General features: G+C 37.1%; 2 protein-coding genes across 3 annotated transcripts; one reads left to right on the top strand and one right to left on the bottom strand.

Annotated features, from left to right (window-relative positions):
• Positions 1-868: 868 nt before the first annotated feature.
• Positions 869-16,614, bottom strand: LOC110821128 (Lojap-related protein). Its single transcript, XM_088220878.1, has 5 exons — positions 16,272-16,614; positions 14,569-14,695; positions 13,564-13,702; positions 13,364-13,452; positions 869-1,343 (listed from the first exon to the last, which is right to left on the bottom strand). Exons 1-5 carry the CDS (start codon positions 16,482-16,484, stop codon positions 1,222-1,224), a joined length of 690 nt encoding a protein of 229 aa, XP_088077004.1. The 5' UTR covers positions 16,485-16,614; the 3' UTR covers positions 869-1,221.
• A 1,093-nt stretch (positions 16,615-17,707) lies between these two features.
• Positions 17,708-24,318, top strand: LOC110821127 (2-oxoglutarate (2OG) and Fe(II)-dependent oxygenase superfamily protein). 2 transcript variants are annotated; one of them, XM_088220876.1, is made up of 4 exons: positions 17,708-17,843; positions 19,551-20,643; positions 22,518-22,848; positions 23,751-24,318. In XM_088220876.1, the coding sequence occupies exons 2-4, from the start codon at positions 19,599-19,601 to the stop codon at positions 23,764-23,766; spliced, it is 1,392 nt and encodes a 463-aa protein (XP_088077002.1). In that variant the 5' UTR covers positions 17,708-17,843; positions 19,551-19,598; the 3' UTR covers positions 23,767-24,318. The 2 variants fall into 2 exon arrangements, with proteins under 2 accessions (XP_088077002.1, XP_088077003.1); XM_088220877.1 differs by lacking the exon at positions 22,518-22,848.
• The last annotated feature ends 745 nt before the right edge of the window (positions 24,319-25,063 follow it).

The following is a 25,063-nucleotide window of genomic DNA, read 5'->3' as shown; positions in this document are numbered from 1 at the left end:
TTTATCTCCGTCTATCTTTCAAGCCACAACGATATCACACCCTCCACCACCACCACCACCACCAATGCCCGCAGAATACACTTCTCGTTGCATGGGAGATCCGAGTTCATGCAACGTAATTTCTATGGTAACTGCTGATAATCGTGATGATCATCATAGAGTAGATAATGATAGAGCAACATCGTGAATTAGTATATTAATCGCGAGTTGTGATGATGAAGAGAACTTATTAACTAATGAATGATCAAAGTCTCCAGCATCCACGAGCAAAGTTTTTAAATGAAAAAATGTAATACTCGAACTCGAGTTATTAATTCTATAATGAGTGTATCGTGCTAGTTTATCTTTGTATTTTTTACAGTTCACCTGTAATTTGTGAATATGGTAAAGAAAAATTTTTCTTTTTAATTTAGTTAGATTGTATTGGGTATTTAATAAAAAAAACTCTTGAATTGAAGAACTTTTTTCTTGAATAGACAGTCAAAAACTTGGTAAACTTCATCTCTGTTTTTTTCTTAATTGGTTTTATGCTACTTGTTTGGAATTTACTTGGAAACAATTTTGACTTGGAATAATTAAAATTTATAATACAAGATATTATGGATGGAGATTAAATAATGGGTAAATTGAAAGGGAGTTTTAAACAATTAGGGCTAATTACAACTAACAAATTAATTTTTATATAATAATTTTATATCTATTTTGATTAAAAAAATTACAAACTTTCCAATACGAGTAAGTATAAATTTTTAAATAAATTCTAAAAAAATTCTTAATAAATTTAAAATATATACTTTACAGAGAACATGTTTGAGAAGCAATGATCCGGGTAAATTGAATGTAGAATCGAAATTAAAAACAGTACATCGAAAGCCAGAAGAAGACAGATAAATTGAGTTCAATTAGGAAATTCTTTGCTATTAGTAGTAATTTTGTTCTAAAAAGTTAAAACGTTGTAGCTGATTGTTTAGCTCAGGAGAGGGTTGTAAGTGTTGCTGCATTAGTTTGGTTGAAGAAGCTCTCTTTGTGTTCTACTACCAATGAATTAATCATCTTATCGAGCACCATGAGCTCATAAACTGCCCCATCAATGGCAGAAACCCTCCTTCGAATTCTTCGAGGTCTTGAACCTGTGTTGCACGCAAGAGGCCAAATGCGTCTTAACAAGATCAGGCAGAAACCAATTCATCATAACAATCTTCAGGTCATATCTCAATCATGTCAACTGCGGAAGGGCGGTTGGTTCTCAAAAGGGAGTTCAATTGGTGTCGCATTAGCATAGAACTCTTCTATGTTATAGAAGGCTCTTTGTTGGGGAAGAAATATATGGACAACTACATCACCTGCAATCAAGAAACAGATTATGATTACAAGGATTAACAAACGTGTCCGGAACAATGATATAACGATTGCCGCTGCGGATGGGGAATGCAGAATCATGCTTCAAAATTTGAGGAAAACACAGTATTTTTAACATATGCTGTTAGATCAGTCACTTCTGTGACTTGGGAAAATGACCAACCTTCTGTTCACTGTCATACAGCCAACTAATCAAGCTTCAGAACAAAATTAATTATAAGGAGCTACAACCGAATTCAATCACATAGAACGTAATTTGCAAGGATTCACTTTTGTTTAAAACCTATCCATTCAGGAAATTTGATTAAATGAAAAAATGTTCGTCTTTACAGCCTTTATATTCCAATCATGTAACCAAAAAATAAACATGGACAGAGAGGCCTTAATTCAACAAGAAGTACTTGATTCATTGGTCAACCAGGTCATAGACAATTGGTTAGAAATGGATGTGCATTAAACACTTAAACTAAATAATTCTACTTAAAAAAGAAACAAAATAAGAATTACAATCAAAACTGAAATGGATTTACTTTCAAAACACTAGCTTGCATTTAGTTTAAACATAGACAACTTTTGACCGAGCACAGACACTGAAAGAAAAGGGGTCAGTTATATCTGGAAGGGGATCTAAAAGTGAATAAACATATATGCAGGAATGGATTCCAAACTGGCTGTTCGAAAATTAGCAGGTACCAGGGAAAGTGAAGGTTGTGTCTGGCCTAAGAATTAAACTTCAAAATTTCGAAGTTCTTGACTTTTGGTGGAGGCATGGGGGTGGATATGTATGCTCAAATCCTGGGCAATGAGCCTAATTCTTTGCCTTTGAAATACTTTCATTTCTACTTGGCCTTTGAAGTACCTTAGATTTCCCCTTGGCACTTGGCACTAACTTGAAGGATCAAAACATCTGCAACACTATTGTTTGGAAAACAAAGCATTTGCAATCCTATGGTTTCGCAAGACAGAAAAGAGGCTAGCAAGTTGGAAGGGAATCGTTCTTCCTCAGGGTGGCAAGTTAACCTTTGTCAAGCGAATAAGTAAAAATTGTACAAAGACATGTTCTTATTGTCTAAATGGTTATGATGCTTTTCTTTGGAATGTAACTTTTTATAGCATAGAGTAGTTAAAACCAAGTTTGGGCTGAATCAAAATGGTTAGGATTCTCTAACCAATACTTCTATTTCCTATAAGAGACCTTGGAAAGCTCTCTCTCAAATTTAGGACTCTTTCCTTCCATTGACTAAGGTGAGTGTGGATGATGGATCTTGCATTTTATTTTGGGAGGAAATCCTTGGACTGTTCATCTCCCTTTAGCTACCAGATTTCCTTGTCTCTATCAGCTTCCCGTGACCATAATGCTTCTATCTTCTACTTCATAATCCAAACTGATGATCATATATCTTGAAACTTGTTTTTTCATGGAAAACCTAAATGATTTTGAAGCTGTTGTTATTGTCCCTTTGACTCAACTTCTTGAATCAATCATTTTCTTTTAAACCCTTAAATGTAGAGTTTGTCCTTGGACATTTTCTTGCAAATCTTTCTTTGCCTTTTAAAAGTATAATCCTTCTGTTCAAAATGTGCCTTTTAGTCAATGTTTTTGGAATATTGTTGCTCCTTCTAAGGTTGAGATATTTGTTTGGACTGTGGTTCTTAATAAGTAAAATACTAATCATATGCTCCAAATTCGTAGGCGGAACCATGCTCTATTCCCAGTGGTTTATGATGTAACACCCAAGAATTTTTTATTTTTTTTATTATTATTATTATTTTATTGTATTATTTTTAATTAATTTTAAATAAATATAATTAAATATTAATAAATTTTAATTTATTTTAAATAGAAATAATAATAATAAAAATAATAAAAAGAGAAAAAATTTCTTAGGGATTTAATTAAAACAATTTTAGAAAAAATGGATGAAAATTTGGGTTCTGGGGTATTTTTGAAAGAAATTTTGAAAACCAATTATCAAAACGCAATTTAAAAAAATTGCGCCACGTCAGTTGCCCGGTCAGCAGCCCCGCCCAACCAAAACGTGCCGCGTGGCAGAGACGTTGATGTAGGAGGCCACGCGGAAGGGAGCCACGTGGGCAATCCGCGTGAGCGCGATCGAACGGTTGAGATCCGCTCTCGCGCGCACGGACGGTTCAGATTGCATCACGACAAACAGCTCAAATTCATTTCCTTTTTAATCGCAATCGGACGGCTCAGATTAAATCGTGATGGACGGCTCAGATTAAAAGTGGAAAGTTATAAATAATCTCATCCACACCCAAACCCTAACCCTAGCCGCCAGAGCCCTCGCCGGAGAAGACAGTCCAACCGCCGCCACCTGCCGCCGCACCGGAGCACTTTCCGACCGCCAAACAAGGTAAAAATTCTCTCCTTGGCTCAGAATTTGATTCTAAATCCACCTGTGACCAAATCGGAGCCAAAACACCGGCCAATTGGCCGAAAAACGCTGCCGAAGCCCAGCAGCGCCGCCGCGGGTTTTCTTGATTTTTGCCTCCGATGAGGCCCTTCCCGATTCTCGCTCGATGTAATTTTTACACTATTGTGACCACCGTTCCTTCCTCTACAAGTTGACCAGAACAAAACACCAAATCGTGACTCGAGCCGAAGGAGCCGCCGCATCGGAGAGCCCTGCCGCCGGTAAGTTTTGATTTTCGGTGTTTTTTCGGCTTACCGATGGTCCTAGGGGTGTTTTCTCACAGGAACCAATACAAGTTTGGCCGAATTCGGCCGAAAACAGTCGGAAACAGCCAACCCGATGCGGATAACCGCTGTGAGCAGCGGCGCCGTCGCCGAAGCACGGCGGAGCTGCCTGCCGAAATTCTAAAATTGGCCGAATAGACCTTAGGTCTGATTTTTGAGTTATTTGGGACATGTATAGGTACTGTAAACGCGTTTCAGTTCCTGAGAAAAAATTTAGGGAACCCAGAGACTGCCCGTAGGCGCAGTGAAAATCCGGTTTTCAGTTTCGAATCAGGTAAGAACCCCTCACCCTATTTACTATCACGGGATTAAAGTCTAATAAATGATAAAACTGTATTTGTATGAATTAAATAGATATGCATAATTATTACGATTGCTAATGGAGCCCGAACCGAACATATTTCTCTGTCAGTTCCTCTTTGATTTATTTTACAGTCTAAATACAGTATGGTATGTAATTTATTTATTCTATGGTTTTGAATGCATGAATCACTGTTTACTTCATTATGGCTTGATTCTGTGAATTCGATGATATGTTTGTCTTGTTGGATGCTCGTTACTTGTTTAAGTATTCATGTTTATGTGAGAAACAGAAAACTAAGAAAAAAGTAGAAAAAATATGTGAATTGATAAATGGATAAGTTGACAGCCTCACTAGATATTCTGAAAGATGGTGGACGAAACGAGTCTATAGGGAACCCTACAGGGAACGTTGCCTCATACCGGATGGAGTATGGAGACTTTAAATGTTTTAGCGCTCATACCGGACGGGGTATTGAGCTTTATTATTTGGCACCCATACCGGACGGGGTATGGGGACGGCCCTAGAAATTAAATTTGTCAAGAGAATGGTTCACGGGTAGCGGGGACCCCTGTAAATCCTCACGGATACTAGTAGGCTGATAAAAAGGGGACAACTGTTGTTTGATGATTGAAATATAAAAGTACGACATGTACTATGTTACAGATTATGTATGAACTTATGATGTCTATGATGTTATTGTTTACATGGGTCGTTTTTATAAATCCCACTGAGGTAAGTGGACGGTAAATGGTTTGATTATTGATAAATAACTTAACTTGAAACTTGTGCTCCATTGGTTGTTTTTGGTTTTCTACCAACCTTTACTTCTGTGACAGTGATATAGTGTGATGTCTTTACTGAACTAGTGTAGCTCATTCCTTAACCATTTCAGATCAGGATGACTTGGTTCCCGAGCCCGATCTACAAGAAGACGGCGAGTAGATACCTATATTTATTAGTTTCTTTTATAATCTTTCATTTCCAGTATTTTCCTTTAAATGACTTATTTTCGGTATTGTTAGAACGTTTAAGTTATTGTGTAAGGGATATTAACTAGAACCTTTTATTTCGCTTCCGCACTTATATTCTTTATATACATTTCTTTTTTAAATTTCCGGGGTCGTTACAGTTGGCATCAGAGCCGCATTCCTCGGACTCGTCCCTTACACAATAATACTTAGAGAAATATCAAACCAATGAATTATTACTCAATCATTCCTTGTGAAATGCAGGTGCATAGAGATGAGAAGAGGAATACCCCCACTAAATCGAGCAACCCGGGATGATTCGCTTTGGGAAGATGTTGATAGAATATTTAAGATGCTAGAAAGACTCATTGCTGCCTAGCAGGGTCGAGAGGAGAGAAGGGAGCTACCCAACCCTCCTCCGCTACCACAGGTTGAGCCACCACTACAGCGAGAGAATCCCCAGCCACCCCAGTACGAGCCTACTCCTCCACAGTACCACCGCCGCAGTATAATCCGGTGCCCCAGCCACAGTACTGCCCGGCACCGCCACAGTATAATACAGTGCCCCCACCATATCAGCAAGTACCACCACAGGGCCCCCCAGTCTATCCTCAGCCCAGCCTAATCCCTCTTCCGCGGGACCCAACTCCTTCCATGATTGACCCGGGCTACGTAGAGAAGTACAGGAGACTGAACCCATCTACTTTTGCAGGGGAATCCTCTTTTGAAGATGCCCAGTACTAGTTGGAGGAGACGGAGAAGGCTTTAGACCTTAGGAGTGGTTCTCAAGCAGAGGGTCACCCTTGCTACCTACATGCTGGTGGGAGAAACAGATCGTTGGTGGGAACTCAAGCAGACCACCCTGCCTGTTCCAGTTACTTGGGAACAGTTCTTAGCAGCCTTCTATGCAGAGTACCTCCCAGAGCACATCCGACATCTTAAGAAGATGGAGTTTGTCCAGTTGGTCCAAGGGAACATGACAGTGTCAGAATATGTCCGTAAGTTCCTGGAGTTTGGCCGATATCCCCCTGAGACGTTGATGGATGAGTGCAGGAAGGCTAGGAGGTTCCAGTGGGGCCTCCGCCCAGAGATCAAACAGCACCTATTTGTACTGGAGCTCAAGACATACTCAGTCGTTCTGGCCAAGGCACAGTTAGTGGAGAGGAGCCTTCACACCCTCCCTCAGTCAGCAGGGAACCACAGACCCTCAGCTCCACTCCGCAAACCAGCACCTACTGCGCCTATCCAACAGAACAAGAGGCCCAGACCGGTGATCCAGGCTCCCCCTCAGGTTTCAATGGCAGGACGTGGTAAGATCTGTCAGCATTGCGGCAGAGATCACGGGGACTAACCATATTACCGCCTCAACAACACTTGTCGCATATATGGTAATGCCCAACACTATGCGAGAAAGTGCCCAAGGAACCAGAATCAAAGAAGACCTCTTATTCAAGGCAGGGCTTACAACCTCACTCAGCAAGATGCCGACGCCGACCCGAACGTAGTACAGGGTATGTACACCATATGTAACCATCTTGCTCATATTTTGTTTGACACTGGTACATCGCATTCATTTGTTTCACCTATTTTTGCATCCAAATTTAATGTATTACCTGATAAACTTGATTCAATGTTATTTGTATCTACTGCTGAGAGTGCAACATCACTAGGAGAAGTTGTCTACAAGGCTTGTACCGTGGAGATAGCAAATAGGAAACTGAGTGTAGACCTGATAGAATTAGACACGGAAAATTTTGATGTAATTTTAGAGATAAATTGGCTAGCGACGTATCACGCCACCATAGATTGCTTTAGTAAGAAGGTTGTATTCACTCCTCCTAATGAGGAGTCATTTACAAATGAATAAAATCATTTAGTACTTAATCCTTGATGGCAAATTTCCTTAATTGTCGAGTGTCTTAACCTTGCTACTTTCTCTAATTAGGCAAACCCAAGAAAGAAAATTGTATTCAAGAGATTCCGGTAGTCAGAGACTTTTCAGATGTGTTTCCGAATGAACTACCTTGACTACCGGTAGATAGGGAAGTCAAGTTCACCATAGATCTGCAGCCTGGCACCCAACCTATTTCAGTTGCTTCTTATCGCATGAGCCGCGTTGAGATGGAGGAGCTGAGGAAACAGATCACTGAATTGCAAGACAGTAGTTTTATCAGACACAGTGTCCCCTTGGGGTGTCGGAGTCACTTTTGCCAGGAAGGGTGATGGAACGTTGAGGCTATGTATCGATTACAGAGGATTGAACAGGGTCACCATCAAGAACAAGTATCCCCTTTCCATAATTGATGACCTCTTTGATCAGTTGTAGGGTGCGCAAGTCTTCTCCAAAATAGACCTGCGATCAGATTAACATCAGGTGAAAATAAGAACAGAAGACATCCCCAAGACGGCCTTTCGAACCAGGTATGGACACTATGAGTTCCTGGTCATACCATTTGGGCTAATCAATGCCCCAGCCATCTTCATGGATCTGATGAACAGGGTCTTCAGATAATTCCTAAATTAATTTGTTACGATGACATACTGGTCTACTCAAAAAACAGAGAAGAACATGTTCACCATCTAGTCAAGGTTTTGCAGGTTCTCAGAAGAAAGAAACTGTATGCAAAGTTGAGTAAACGTAGATTCTACCTTGAGCAGACCGCTTTCCTAGGACACATCATATCAAAGGATGGAGTGTCAGTGAATCCTGAAAAGGTTGAAGTAGTGCTCGGTTGGGAGAAATTGACATCAGTTAAAGAAATCCGCAACTTTCTGGGAATGGCGGGCTATTACCGCAGGTTCGTTGAAGGATTTTCTAGCCTAGTGGCTCCCCTAACCCGACTCACAAAGAAGAATGCCAAGTTTGAGTGGAACGAGAACTGTGAAAGAAGTTTTTCAGAACTAAAGAAGCAGCCGACTACTGCACCTGTGCTGGCCTTGCCGAGTGAATCAGGGGATATACGGTTTAAAATGATGCCTCCTATCTAGGCCTAGGTTGTGTGCTAATGCAGCATTGGAAGATCATAGCTTATGGGTCCAGACAGTTAAAGAGCCATGAAAAAAATTATCCCACCCATGACTTAGAGCTTGCCGTAATCATACACGCCTTGAATTGCGCTATTATTTATACGGAGAGACCTTTCAGATCTATACCGATCACAAGAATTTGAAACATATATTCACCCAGAAGGATCACAACATGTGTTAGAGAAGGTAGATAAAACTTCTTAAAGACTATGATTGTGATATCTAATACCACCCGGGTAAGGGCAACGTGGTAGCCGATGCACTCAGCAGGAAAAGTGCAGGTATCTTGGCCCATTTGATAGTCTCAGAATGCAAGCCAATTGGGGCTACACAACAGTTTCGACTTCAGGACTTGAGGAGAGCCACATGTTTGAGTCATTTGACCATCCAACCTGAGCTGATCCAGAGAATAAGGGAAACTCAGTCAGCTGATTCCGCCCTAGTAGCTCTCAAGAACAATGCAGAACAGGGAGTTAGTTCAGAATTTCGAGTCTCTGCCGATGGGTTACTCCGATTTCAGGGCAAGGTGTGCGTTCCGAATGACAGTGAGTTAAAGAGAGACATTATAACTGAGGTCCATAACTCAAAGTTTGCCATGCATCCCGGAAACACCAAAATGTACCAAAGCATGCGACCCCGATTTTGGTGGAATGGGATGAAAAATGACAGCTGACTTTGTGTCTAAGTGTTTGATATGTCAGCAGGTCAAGGCAGAGCATCAGCACCCAGACGGGCTACTTCAGTCTTTACCGATTCCGGAATGGAAGTAGGAACATATCGCCATGGACTTCGTGACAAAGTTACCTAAGGCACGCGCAGGATATGACGCCATCTGAATAATTGTTGACCGACTCACCAAGTCTTCCCACTTCTTAATCATCATAATGACCGATCCCTTGGACAACTTGGCAAGAATATATATCCGGTAAATAGTCAGATTACATGGAGTTCCAGTGACAGTAGTGTCCGACAGGGACTCTAGGTTCACTTCTCGATTTTGGAGTAGCTTTCAGCAAGCCATGGGAACGAAGCTGTCCCTCAGTACTGTCTTCCACCCTCAGACTGATGAACAATCAGAAAGTATAATCCGTACACTTGAAGATATGTTTCGAGTTTGTGTCCTTGACTCTGGGGGCCATTGGGATTACCATTTGCCCCTGATAGAATTTGCCTACAACAACAGCTATCAAGCGAGCATTGGCATAGCTCCGTATGAGACGTTATATGGGCGTCAATGCAGATCGCCGATTTGTTGGGAATAAGTGAGCAATAGAAAATTGTTCGTCCCGGAACTAGTAGAGGAGACCACATCCAAGATAGTTAAATATCAAAAGAAACATTCAGACGGCTCAGAGCAAGCAGAAGAGTTACGCGGACACCCGAAAGAGAGATTTAGCGTTTGAGAAATGCGACCGGGTGTTCCTTAAGGTCGCCTCTTTTAAGGAAATTAGTAGGTTCGGTAGGAGGGGAAAACTGAACCCCCAATTTATTGGACCATTTGAAGTCTTAGACAAGATCAGTACTGCCGCCTACAGACTAGCACTGCCTCCAGAGCTCTCCAAGGTCCATAATGTGTTCCATATATCCATGCTACGTAAGTACAACCCGGACCCCTCTCATGTCTTGGCTCATGAACCGCTTCCACTTCAGAAGGACTTATCTTATGAGAAAGTACCAGTTGGTATTACGGACCGAAAGAGAAGATTACTCCGCAACTATGAAATATCCTTTGTGAAGGTCGTGTGGCAGAACCACACGTTAAGGAAAACTACATGGGAGGTAGAATCAGACTTTAGAACCCAATACCCCCAGTTGTTCGATCAAGAATAACAGGCAAATTTGAAGGACCAAATTTCTTTAAGGGGGGAGAATTGTAACACTCAAAATTTTTTTATTTATTATTATTATTATTATTTTATTCTATTATTTTTAATTAATTCTAAATAAATATAATTAAGTATTAATAGAATTTAATTTATTTTAAATTACTTTAATTTATTTTAAATAGAAATAATAATAATAAAAACAATAAAAAGGAAAAAAAAAAATTTAGGGATTTAACTGAAAACAATTTTGGAAAAAAGGGGTGAAAATTTGGGTTCTACAAGTATTTTTAAAAGAAAATTTAAAAACCGGAGGTCAAAACGCAATTTAGAAAAATTGTGCCACGTCAGCAGCCCCGCCCAACCAGAACGCGCCGCGTGGCAGAGACGCTAACGCAAGAGGCCACGTGGTCGATCCGCGTGCGCGCGATCAAACGGCTGAGATCTATTCCTGCGCGCACGGGCGGCTCAGATAAAAAACGCGCAAGGACGGCCTGGATTGAATTGCGCACGGATGGCCTAGATTGCATCGCGATGAACAGCTCAGATTCATTTCCTTTTTAATCGCGATCGGACAGCCCAAATTAAATCGCGATAGACGGCTCAGATTAAAAGTAGAAAGTTATAAATAATCTCATCCACACCCAAACCCTAACCCTAGCCGCCAGAGCCCTCGCCAGAGAAGACAGCCCAGCCGCCGGGGAGTCGACGGCCGCCACCCGCCGCAGCACCGGAGCACTTTTCGGCCGCCAAACGAAGTAAAAATTCTTCCCTTGGCTTAGAATTCGATTCTAAACCCACATATGGCCAAATCGGAGCCAAAACACTAGCCAATTGGCCAGAAAATGCCGCTGAAGCCCAGCAGCGCCGCCGCGAGTTTTTTTGGTTCTTGCTTCCTATGAGGCCCTTCCCGATTTCTGTTCTTTGTAATTTTTACACCATTGTGACCACCATTCCTTCCTCTACAGATTGGCCGGAACAAAACACCAAATCGCGACTCGACCAAGAGGAGCCGCCGCACCGGAGAGCCCCTCCGCCGGTAAGTTTCGGTTTTTCGTGTCTTTTCGGCCCACCGAGGGTCCTAGCGGTGTTTTCTCACAGGAACCAATGCAAGTTTGGCCGAATTTGGCCAGAAACAGCCAACCCGAGACAGATCGCTGCTGTGTCGGAATTCCAAAATTGGTCGAATAGACCTTGGGTCTGATTTTTGAGTTATTTGGGACATGTGTATGTACCGTAAGCGCATTTCAGTTCCCGGAAAAAAATTCAGGGAACCTAGGGACTGCCCGTAGACGCAATGAAAATCCGATTTTCGGCTTCGAATCAGATAAGAACCCCTCACCCTATTTCCTATCACGGAATTAAAGTCTAATAAATAATAAAACTATATTTGTATGAATTAAATAGATATACATAATTATTACGGTTGCTAATGGAGACCGAACCGGACATATTTCTCTATCAGTTTCTGTTTGATTTATTTTAAAGTTTAAATGCAGTATGGTATGTGATTTATTTATTTTATGGTTTTGAATGCATGAATCACTGTTTACTTCATTATGGCTTGATTTTGTGAATCCGATGATATGCTTGTCTTGTTGGATGCTCGTTACTTGTTTAAGTATTCATGTTTATGTGAGAAACGGAAAATTAAGAAAAAAGTAGAAAAGGTATGTGAATTGATAAATGGATAAGTTGACAGACTCACTAGATATCCTAGGAGATGGTGGACAAACCGAGTCCATAAGGAACCCTACCGGGAACATTGTCTCATACCGGACAGGGTATGAAGACTTTAAATGTTTTGGCGTTCATACCGGACGGGGTATAGGGACGGCCAGCTTCACCCTCATACCGGACGAGGTATTGAGATTTATTGTTTGGTACCCATACCGGACGGGGTATGGGGATGGCCCTGAAAATTAAGTTTGTTAAGGGAATGGTTCACGGGTAGCGGGAACCCCTATGGATCCCCACGGATACTAGTAGGCTGATAAAAAGGGGCAACTGTTGTTTGATGATTGAAATATAAAAGTACGACATGTACTATGTTACAGATTATGTATGAACTTATGATCTCTATGATGTTATTGTTTCCATGAGTCGTTTTTATAAATCCTACTGAACTAAGTAGACGATAAATGGTTTGATTATTGATAAATAAATTTACTTGAAACTTGTGCTCCATTGGTTGTTTTTAGTTTTCTACTAACTTTTACTTCTATAATAGTGATATAGTGTGATGTCTTTACTGAACTAGTGTAGCTCATTCCTTACTTAACCATTTCAGATCAAGAGAACTTGGTTCCCGAGCCCGATCTACAAGAAGATGGCGAGTAAAAACCTAGATGTTTATTAGTTTCTTTTATAATATTTCATTTTCAGTATTTTCTTTTAAAGGACTTATTTTCGGTATTGTTAGTACGTTTAAACTATTGTGTAAGGGATATTAACCAAAATTTTGTATTTCGCTTTCGCACTTATATTCTTTATATACATTTCTTTTTTAAATTTACAGGATCGTTACTTATGTGATGAGTTATCAAAATGTTGAATACCACAGCCACCTTTTAGTGCAGCAATGTGGCTTAGAGACTTTGCACTTGTTTATTTGATACTTTTGGGTTTTGTTGGTTTCTTCTCAAAACCTTGACAATTTTACTATTTATTTTCTTCATGTCGTTCGAAATAAGAAAAGGATCATGGGGGGAGGGGTGGCCATGATGTTTGCTAAGTTGTGAATGTCATGGCTGGAGAGGAGTGCAAGGATCTTTAAGGATCATTTCTCTCCTTATTTGCATCTCATGGATAGATTTTTTTTTGGGGGGGGGGGGGGGTGTGTGTGGGGTGTGGGGGTGTTGGGATAAAGCACATGGCCTCTATAAAGATTTGCATCTTTAAGGAATATCACTTTTGAGGTTAAGCAAAATATTTCCATGATGGTTCAAGGAAAATCAGCATTAGATGTATAGTTTCTGCATCATATTTTCTTGACCCCAAATTCGAATTGGGGTGCGACGGTCCTTTTTCTTTTATTTGCTATTAACAAAGCAAATTTAGCCCTATTGTTGACGGCCACAGGTCATCATATCTAATACCAAGTGTTTGCATACAAATTCCCTCCACTATAATGAGTCACCAAATGCCATGCAAGGTTACTTACCAAAATCCAACAGAGTCCATGAATTGGGTTTTGTGTCGCCAGATGGCACTTTTCCATACTTTTTCTCAGCCATATCTGTTATTTTGGACCTATATTGCAGTTTTAAACAAAATTTCAATTCAAGCGTTCAGTGGTTCAGGATTTCTCATAACTATATGAAGCAAAACATACAATGATCAGAACCAAAGTTTAATGCATACCTTATAGCATCAATCTGAGGGCGAGAAAATGCTGTTGCAATGATGAAAAACCTAGTCCAGTACACAAGAGGCTTCACAAAGAGGACTTTTATATCTGCAGCTTTCACCTCACTTGCAACCTTGGCCATTGCTACAGCAACTGCAAAGATAAGGAATTAATTAATTAGTACTTAAAACAGAAGATGTATGCCAAAAAATAACTAAAATAATAGACCGACACTGTATTTCAAGGCTAGAAACAATGGGAGGAAAGGAAACGACAGCTCTCTTGTCTCCCACTTCTATTTCCCTTTGGGCTTTGATAGTGAGAGAGAGAGAGACAGTTCTTCTGGGGGAAAATTGGGGATGGGTTTAAGTGGAATTGATTGTTCTACAAGGTGAAGCAGCAATCGTTAACTCACCATGAAGAAGCATTGACTGTAGCATGGAAAGAACCAGTACAGTAGTCCAACATGGACTAGCCTCTAACAGCATCTTTCAATCATTCCAGAATTTAGGGTCAAAAGAAACTGAAATAGAATTTCTGATTGATACCCAGTCATACGTGGAAGTGACTGTTTGAAGAAAGTTTAAAGTATAAAAACTGTTATATCAGAGATAAAGGGAATGCTCTATCAATATATATTGGCAGTGTTTTTTCCAAGGAAAATAATAAAATATTTGAGAATTTATTCAATCATGACTAGCTATAAGCAATAATGTAATTCTTCAAACGAGGTGCTGTGCTTGCAATCCTACCACTGTATGCTGGCTGTTGACATGGTGTAACCTACTTCTTAGAATTGTCCAATGAGACTGAATTCTTGCAGAAGTCAATCCAAGAACATAACATTTACCAAAAAAAAACAGATAATTTTGAGTATTTTGATTACCAAAATAGAGAAGTGACAGCAACAACACCAGCATCACTTAAAACAAGAAAAATAAAACAAAAGAATCATATAACGATTTGCTAAGCACTGACTAGGATCATCTAGCTTCAATTTAAGTGCCATAAAACCTTACACGCTAAGCTTTCAGCATCATCATCAACCTCAGCAGTAGGGGGCTTTTGATCAGTTCGCCTGAATACGACCTTCCCATACTTATTAAACAAGTCATCAAACATATCATCCGTATCTTCATTCATATTCTGCAAATATAAAGTTTGTCATCATAAACTATTAAGATGACAATGACACACACCAACTGATACAGAGGTTAACAAAACAGACATACTCCAGTGTCAGGAAGAAGAAAAATGAAAACTAGAAGAACAAAAATGGGAAGAAGGGCAAGTTGACATATATCTTGCTACTGAAATAATATTTATGTATTTTTCTACTAAGTTTTTGCTCAAACTAGGAGCCCATGGAATGCTAAATTATCATTTTTCATCAATACGTTATCATTCTTTGCCTTTTATTTCGCATCACTAGATGTCTAGAGAACATTGTTTACAAATTCTCATTCAATTAAGTTGGTTTTTATATTTTTTATATAATACAAATATAATACCCCCACATCATATCTTCTCAATGACTAGAGAATTAAAATCTGACCGTAATTCATTTTGTAGTCAACAATCATATCTCCAATAATATCCATTCACTCTATCTAACTCTCTGAACATCCAACTGGTCCTACACAATATGGCAAAACCAATTATCCAAGTTTTTGCACTTACAGTCCACAGGGCTCAACTGTTATTTTATTCCTCTCCTTAGTTAATAGGATATTCTTGATTCCTAGAATTGGGTTATAATTTTCATATTTGAACTAACTCCGCTCATTTGCTTTAGGAACAAACTATACTCCTGTTTTGAATTGCCTAGACATGGATTTCTAACTCCTACATAAACAAGGAGGAATGATAAATATATTTCCAAAGAACTCAAGGTAGGGGTGAAATTAATTTACAAATGAAAATACTTTTACATGAGAATATCCCGGAAAAAAAAGTAAAAGGTATAGAATAAGAATTGGATTGGGTTAAATAGGAAATGAACAGAAAGGCATTTAGCAGCAAAAAGTATTTTGGATCCTAAACTGCCTTGGAAGAGCACAAAATATGTTCTTTTTAGTAGCAATGATACAGAAAAAATAATTATAATAAATGAAAAACATATGAAAAATACTTCTTTTTTGTTGTTGTTACAATAATCTGAGCGGAAAAAGGTTGTTGGGTTCATAAGAAAATCATAGAATCTTAAATTCATAAATCTTCTTTTTTCCTTTTCTTAATAATCAAATGAAGATCAGGCTCAGAAACAAAAACTCAAAATGGAACCCAGAAATATATTTTATCTCAGTAAATCCAAGAAAATAATATACACACACACACACACACATAGTAGCATAAAGACATCTGAAATGGCTTGATGCAGTATATTTGCGTTAATAACGGAGGTTCATTTTTTCTCAACGGCTATGAGGTTGCATACATGGAGGAACTGTTGAGTACAAACAGAATGAATACTTCATAGCAAGTATTACCACGACAAATTCTTTTATTTTCTCGGTATTCTCCACACTGATCTACATAAACACGCAAAAAAAGAAGTCCTCACACTTGCCTCAGTTTTCTCAGCATCCAAACAGATTGCCTCGCGAAACCAATAAAACAAAACATCGAAAATAAGCAGCAAAGGTACTTGTTTCATGGTAAAAAAATGACCCAAAAGAGAACAGACATATACATATATATGTATATATATAAAATATCCCACCGAGAGAAAGCTATCTTCAGCCTCCTTTCCCAAAGCAAAAATGAAGCCTTTCGTTCTGGGTATGAGCCGAAAGCACTTGTAATGTAGCGAATGCTTTCCTGGAAGGCTTAACCACAGAAAATGCTTCCTGGGTCCCGGAGAGAGATTTCTTTCCCCCGAAAACCAGGTTCCGGCACCGGCGCCGACGATGCTAAGAGCAGCGGACGATGCCATTGTTGATGCAGGTAGAAGATAGGAAAATAGGAGAACAGAAATTCAACACACCTCAAGAACTAAGTAAAATTTGCTGTTGCTAATCTTTCGTTTTCTCATCAAGATATTTGTTTTGGATGCATCAGGATAAGACAATCATATTTACCTCTGTCTGCAGGAACCCAAAAAAAAAAAAAAAACAATTTCTATTACATTCATCCTTTTAAAATATTAATATATTTTTTTATTTCATTATATATTAATATTTAGCTCAAATTTTGCTGAGCTTCAATTTTATTATTTCAGCTCTACTTTGAATATTTTTTATAAATTTAATTTTTTTATTACGATAAAAAGAATAATCCTTTTTAAATATTTCTAAATAAATTTGATAAATATTTTAAATTTTTTTATTATATCTTTAACTATATTAGCAATATTTATACCTTATAAATTTTATTATTATTTTAATTATTATTTATTAATAACAAAATAAATATGATGTTAAAATTAATGATAATTAAAATAATAAAAAAAATTTAATAATAATAAATATATCGCAAAATTTAATAATCAATAATATTTCTAAACAAAACATAAATACAAACTTAGTTTATAAAATTCATGTCACTAATTTTGAACTTTCATTTTTTATTCAGATAATTTATAAATCGTTAAATTTAAAAATTAATAATATTTTTAAATATATTATAAATATAAATTTAATTTATAAAATTTCAATCACTTTATACTTTTATTTTTTACTTAAATAATTGTCAAATTTAATAATTAATAATATTTTTAAGTATATCATTAATTACAAACATAATTTATAAAGTTTGAGTCACTAATTTTGGATTTTATTTTTTACTCAACTAGTTTATATATTATCAAATCTAATAACTAATAATATCTTTAAATAAAACATAAATATAAATTTAATTCATAGAGTTTCGATCACTAATTGTAAACTTTTATTCTTTAATTAAATAATTTGTTTTATATTTTTTATTCATAATTTTAAAATAACGTACGTTTGCTAATTAAATTTTGTATTATGAAATCTCGTAAACATAATATTTCTAAATAAATGATAACTTCAAACTCAATTTATTGAGATTCTATCATTAATTTTGGATTTATATTGTTTACTAAATTAATTTAATTTAAATTTTTTAATAATTTTTAAATAGTGTATAATTATTAATTTAATTTGCCCTAATTTAATTTCCAAATACATTCATTTTTTCCCCCAAAAGATTTAATTTTAATTCACTTGAAAAAAAAAATTATTTCTTTTCTATTTTGGTTCTTCAATACAAGCAAAATAAAACATAAACACAAACAGACCGCCGCCATCTTCAACCCACAAACCCCCAGGTAAAGCTTCAACAACTTTTGTCCTTCTTCTTGTTTATGGGGACCTGCTTCTTTTCATTTTCTTCTCATGATTCTCCGTAAATTTTATATTTTTCTTTATTTGCAGATTTCGTTAGATCATTTAACGTTCTAAGTTTCGAGTCTCTGGCTTTAGCCGGAGCTTTTACTCACGTAAAAGTTCAATTTTGAAACCAATTAGAGGGTTTTTATTTTCATTTCTAGGGTTAGGTTAATGCTGAGACTTCTCTGTTTTTATGATGCGATGTATTTTATCCTTCCTCTTCTCTTTTTTTTTTTTTTCAAATTCTGGGAAGCAATTAGTGTCATTCTTTCGGGATTCACAATTATCGAGTCGTGGGATTTATATTGACCGTTTGTGAGTTTTACGCTCAGTGTTGGTGGTGTTGAGAGCTTTATACAAGAACTGTTATTTTGACTGGGAAAATAGCTTGGTAGTGGCTGGTTGTCTTCTGCTTGCCAAGGAGAAAACTTTCTATTAACCTAAGCCATGGCTACTTAGCTGAATATGCGTATAACTTCTAAATAATGATCTTCTTTTCTGAACCCAATTTTTTTTTTTTTTAATTAGAGATTAGCAATTTCATAAGTAAAGAGGTAGCTCTAGGAAGTTTTGGGTTTTGTGCAATTCTTGAGGTACTCGCCTTCGAATTTAAAAAGGCCTGACTTTGCAAGAGACCACGAGTATAGGCCTCCCTGATTGAGATATAGAATTTACTCTTTTTTTTTTCTTTCTTTTTTTAAAACTCCGTTAGTCTCCAATATACTTTACTCCAGCTAGTTTCAATTTAGAGGGATTCTATTACTTGGTTCAGTTTCGCCTCACAGTTGTGGTTGTCTTTAACAACATGAAAATCGCTGCTCTAGGAAGTTTTATTTCTCTTACTAATCATTAGCATGTTTAATCAAAGGGTTCTGGATGCTCTTTTCCAGTTGGTACTTTATTTCATGATCCTCTATAACTGTTTCTTTGTGGCACTGAGCAATGGTGGAGACTTTTCTTATGCCCAGAATCATTTTCAATGAATATCTACCTTAGAAACTTTAAGAGTCAAGTGTTTGGAAGCAATTTGGGCATCTTAAAGTCAATCTCTACTAAAAAATTTGTGATTTGAATTATATTTTCCATAATCTCAATATATTAATGCCATTTTTGTTTTTTGTTATCACATTGTTTTCGTTGTTCAATAGTTGACTGTAAATCCAACGTAAATCCAACCATTCTTTTTTCCCTTTCCATGGTTCCATAATTAATTCATGGTGCTCTTCTTTTGGATTTTGACTTGTTCCACTTCTCTTTATTTCTGCATAATATAAAGTGGTGGAGGTTAAAATCCACAGTAGATCATGTCCTTTAATTCAAGTTGCATGTTGTTTTCTACTATATCGTTTCAAACGAAGTTTTATCATAATATTCTTCTATTTTGGAACCAGTATGTAATTGATTCAATTTTGGATTCATGAATAGTCATTGTTCGATCGGTACATAGTAATCTAGACTTTTTCCTTCTATATAATGAAAATAGGGCATTTATGAATAAAAAGTCTCAGTAAGAATTGAAATTCCTTCTATATTTTATTTGTATAAACATAATGCATATTTCATTCTATGGATGGAAAATATATATTGCTATCAAAATTTAGATTTATATATTTAAATATATAACTTATTTGCTCTGATGTCAATAGGGGCCCACCATCCTTTGTTGTTCAGGTGACTGGCATACTACGAATTTCATGGCAGGCGATGGCCTGCCATCTTTGGGTCGTGTGAAGCTCACTGATCTAGCACCTTCTGAAGGCATTCCTTCAGAGTCTTACAAGTTATCAGTCTCAACTTTGTCACAATCTCTTGCTCAGTATTCTGCTTGTATCATTCAGTTTCCAACAAGTGATGGGGCTCTCTTAAGATCTAGTTTAGAGTCTGCTCACCTCTACTTTCACCAAAGGGCATCATACCCAACTGCAGATATGATCCATACAAATGATTCACGTGAATGGTGCAAGACATCGGGTTACTATGCTGATCCTCACCTGTGGCTAGAAGCTTATGATTTCAGACCTGGCCTGACTCCTACAGATTCCAATAATACTATAGAATTTCCTCCAGCAGGTTTGCCAGACCTTTTTTCTCTACTTGGGAAGGCAGCTCGGGACATATTGGATGCAATTAGCTTCTATTTGAACTTGCGTAGCTCTCCATTCACTGAGATACTTGATAATGTTCCTCTGAGAAATAGGGAAGTATCATCATCCGTATTGTCTGTTTGCTGTCATGCCAGGCCATCCTTTCAGGGGGCACAACACCATAATTTAACAGCCCAAGAGGATGGCCAACTAGTCATGTATGCTGACCAGGAGCACCAGGTTGACAAAAGCCTGATATCTCTCGTGAAATCAGATAAGGCAGGCCTGCATATTAGAGACCTTCATGGTCGCTGGGTTCTTGTTGATGGAGACCTTGGTCCACAAGAAGTTGTGATATACCCTGGACTTGCACTATACCAGGCAACTGCAGGCTATGTCAATCCTGCACTTCATAGAACTGAGGTCACTAACATGCAGAATAATATGTATGGACGATTTTCTTTGTCATTTAAACTCATGCCTAAATCAATGACAAGTCTCAGCTGCTCAGAGATGAGAGCAGCAGGTCATGGGGTTGAAGCTCAATTCCAGCTTCCAGTACCAGTTGATGACTTCATGCAGAGATCACACCCCACCGATCAGCTCTTCAACAGGCAAGGTTTCCAAAGTTTCAATTTCCCTGCCAGCCAAGATGGTAAGAAGCATATCAGTATGCTCATCTTTTAGCTTCTTAATTAGCAATGCTACATTATCTTGTTTTTTCCTTTCCTTCTTCAGAGAATTGGTTCATCTTTCTAACAACAACATTGGCTGTCTCTTGTTTTCTTTCTGAGATAGATTAGTTAGTTCGTGCTCATATATGTGCTTCATTTTGCCTATTTGGTATCATTGTTCGTAAAACAATAACAATAGCAACAACGAACAAATTTAATGGTTCTTATGAGCCCTTTTCTTTATTCCACTCTTCCAGCATAATGGGTTTGTTCTATTTTATCACTTAAATTCATGACCTCAGTTATCTGGCTTTTCATACAGCCCTTTAAAAGTATCCTACAAAATTTGATCTTTGTCAACTTCAATCCCCACCACCCCCCACCCACCCCTTCCCCCAAAAAATCTTAAACACTAATTTAATGGAATGTAAACTACTATATTTGGTGAGAAACCCATCTTCCAATATCTCCTTGGAATGACTGTCTGATTGAAGGCTCACAATTTTTGGGTCGCATCACCTAACATTTGCGATAAATTCATCATACATTTGAAAATTGAACAGATCAATTGTTTGGTCATTTCAGATACTGTGTAATGGGATTTTTATTGATCTATGAACCTTCGTTGCTTCTGCTACTTGACAAAGTGACTAGGAAATATATTTAGGGCCCATTTAGAGTGGCTCTATTTATGAAGCGTTAGTTAGTGCTCCTGTAGTTTTAAGCTCAATTGGTGTTTGGTTAGTTGAACATTTTATGCAACTTTAAGTTTAAAATAAGGTGTCAAATGCTTGGTAAAAATTGTGCTTAAAGCTGAGAAGTTGGTAAATGATAACGTGGGAGAATTCAAGTAGAAAAGATAATTACTAGAGAACATATTAGATGTTAAGAGGTTTCTTTTCTTTTTTCGTTTTGTCCAAAAGAGATAGTCAACAAAGTTTTTGGCCGCTTTCCTCCAAATGAGAAAAAAAGAAAAAAGAGTTTTAGAACAGACCAGTTTAAAGCTGAAAATAAGGTAGTCTTAACCAGATTTTTAGAACTTATAATTGGATAGTTCTTAGGGACTTTGGAGGCTATCCAAATAATATTTCTCTTATCCTTTTCTTTTAACTCAAAACCAAATATAAACTAAGTTGATTGAAAAGAAAAGCCATTGAAGTACCCTCTTTAAACATACGTTTCACTCTATTAGTTTTATTTTCAGTTTAGTTATAGAAGAGAAGCAAATAATTTGTGTGGAAAGTATGGATGGTGATGACAGTAATTTTCTCGATGGTAGATGATGATGACAGTAATTTTCTTGATAGTAGATGATAATAATACTACTACTAATGTTAATAATGTAGTGTTAAGATTGTCACAACATTGGTTGGGTATCTTTGAATGGGATTATCATTTTTTTTTTCTTTTATCAAACAAATATTTATATCCATCATTTTCAAGACTTAAATTGATACTAGACTGGGGGTCTGGTTTTTTTATTGTCCTCATCTATATATGTAATAGAATGGAGTACTAGAATTTGCCCAGAGCATATATAAAGATGGACTTTATTTCTTGTATGATACGAAATAAATTTGAAATATTTCTTGGAGAGGGAACAAAGAAGCTTTTTTTTTTTAAGATTACTCTGGATGTTGAAGAAAGACCAAACTTCAAACAAATAGTGAATGAGTTTAGGTCCTGTGTCAAAAGAAGTACGATTCCAAATATATTAAACCTGGAAACTTTTTTTTGTATTTAATTTTGTTCAACTGTGTTAATGTTGGAACATCATTGTTTCTTTTTTCATGCAACTAGCCTTAGTGTGAAGTTTTTAACAGCAGGTCCTTGGATCGATGAAATGCTGGTACAGGATCTTTGAAGCCCTTGACGAGGAGGAGGAAGAATAGCTCAAGATGCAAGCCTCTACCTCCTTCAAAGAGGTTACGGCTCGAGGCCCAGCGAGTTCTCAAGGAAAGGGTTCAGGATATTGCAGATAAGAAGGGGATCAAACTTAAATTCTGTAACCTGAAGGAGTGTGAGAGTCACATTCATGCGCTAGATAGCCCATGTGCCAATATAAGAATGGAGATTGGGTGGCCACATGGAGTGCCATTTGTACATCCTCATGATCTTCCTAATAAAGCAAAAATTGGTTTCCTTGAAGCATATGAGCCTGGTTGGACAGCAACTCATGATATGGAGTTAAGTCTAACTGAACCTAGACAGGCCAGCCAACACTCGGCCGAATATAATTGCAAAAGCCTTTAAGTATCTATCTATATGATCATGCACCTTATCTACCTGACAATACATGTTATGTCAAGTCTGGAGTTATATTGATGTTCTGAATCTCTTCTGGTCATTAATGTGCATCTTGTCGTATCAGTCTAATTGTTAACAAAAAGCTAAGGCTCAGGATGATTAATACTTATATTATTTCCTATTGGAGAAACAGTTACTTAGCATGCCAGATATATAATTGAACATAAAACAGTGAAAGAATATTGCATTAAGCATCAACCATTGAGTTACTTAGGGTGCAAGTCATGAAAAGTTCTATTTTCTTCCTTCTCTTTTTCTCATCTATTGGTTATTCAGTTTTTTTTTCTGTATTATAGAATCTAAATTTTACTGCCTTTCTTTTCAGTGCTTGTTTAAATAGCTAACATAAATATCTTCATTGATTAATTAAATATGAAATATCACTTTCTCAATTAAACTTGAATCCATGCATGGATTATCTTAGTTGACTTGCCTGTTTTCTTTCTTTTTTGCATAGTCTGTAATTAGCATCACTGGGTTGCAAAATTCCTTAGTTGGATACACTGACATGTACTCTTGTAATACAAAGACTCAAGTACCTCTAGTCAATCCTTGGAAGAGAATCCGGTGGAACACATAGTTATTGATTATTCTTTGCTCCCTTGGTTTGTAGTTTGCGCCATCTTGATTACACTTGTCAGATCATATATTTCTTTGCATTTTGCACCTTTCCATACTCTAGTGGAAAAAAATTAAAATGAAGGCATTTCAAGTTGTGTCTGCTACTTCTTCTTTGCCCTCGGTTGCTGTTGACACTCTTATTTGATTCTTCTTTATGCAGGAATCAACCTCTGTAGTGCCTGCCATGTGGCAAGAATGATCAGAATCGGACACTTTGGTTTGAATGAAGTCAGCTCTGTAGTCAGCTAGCCTCTCTTTCAGTTCAGACCATCTAGCAAGTTTGCTTTGCTGGAATTCTTTGTCATCTCTTCCTGGATGATCTGAGGCTGCTGACTGTGGTTCACTTTCAAGTGAAATATATTGTAAGTCAATCATGTTTGCAAGAGAACAAAGAAAGGTTGTTTTTACTTTATCTACAATTTTTTTCCATATAATTGTTGGCTGAGATCCAGATGCCAAGTTGATCAGAGAAGAAAATATGGTATCATGTGGATCCAATGGCTCAAAAGGTTCTTGACTGATTTAGTTCTTTACCCGTCGCCAGAACCTGTTGCGTTTGATGCTGAAGTATTGTCCGGTATTTTATCAGCTGACAAATGAATGTAGAGAGAAAATAGGTTACCTGGGTGTACAAAAATCAGTTGTTTTTCTACAGTGATTTGTCCAAACACAGCTTTTCTATACTTACTGGAATATGCAATAGAATTTGGAAGGCATATTGTACATTAGCAGGGTTGAATGATTGAATTTCCTTTACCAATCCGTCCTTGGTTTTGTTGAAAGAAAAAAGTTTCTGTTAGAGAAAAACGTAATATAGTTGCGATGTTCAAAATTTATTACTAAAAACAAAATATTTAATCATCTGTCTTCTACAAAATGTTGTTGAAGGTGCCTATTATTTGTGTTTGTAAGAAAGATCATTTGAAAATATTGCAGAAAGATAATATAATCGTTTGTAAGTTGTGTATTGTCAGGTGGGTATTCGGCAAAATCTGAAAAAATCAGATGAACAAAATGATCTCCCGGTTTGAGCGATTAAGAAGTGATTTGATTAATCAAAGATCATTCAGTTTCAGTCTTGAATTTCTTGGAAGCAAAGTAGTGGAACAACCAGTTGGGAATTTGAAAAATAACCGAGTTTATTTATTAAATTGAAATTCTTCAGATTTAAAAAGATGAATAAATAATTTTTTTTCTTTATACCATGAACCCTACTTTCCATACAAAATACAGTTTCCTACAACTTGCTTCAATATACCCATACTTTAGATCTATTAATTTCTGCTTTGAATTGTACATTTTGTAATTTAATAAACAAAAGCTTCTGCTCTATTTGTCAAACTCACCCAAATTTCCAATGTAGTTGAGTGACAATGAAGAATCATATTATAGTTTAAAATTTTAAAAAATAATAATAATAACGTTAAGAACCTTACTAGTTACCCTTAATGTCTTTTCTAAATCATTAACGTA

Source organism: Carica papaya, chromosome 5, assembly GCF_054855325.1.
Source record: "Carica papaya isolate Zhongbai chromosome 5, ASM5485532v1, whole genome shotgun sequence".
NCBI classification, from domain to species: Eukaryota; Viridiplantae; Streptophyta; class Magnoliopsida; order Brassicales; family Caricaceae; genus Carica; species Carica papaya.
The sequence above is the reverse complement of the archived record's forward strand: the minus strand, read 5'-3'. Positions and strand labels throughout refer to the sequence as shown.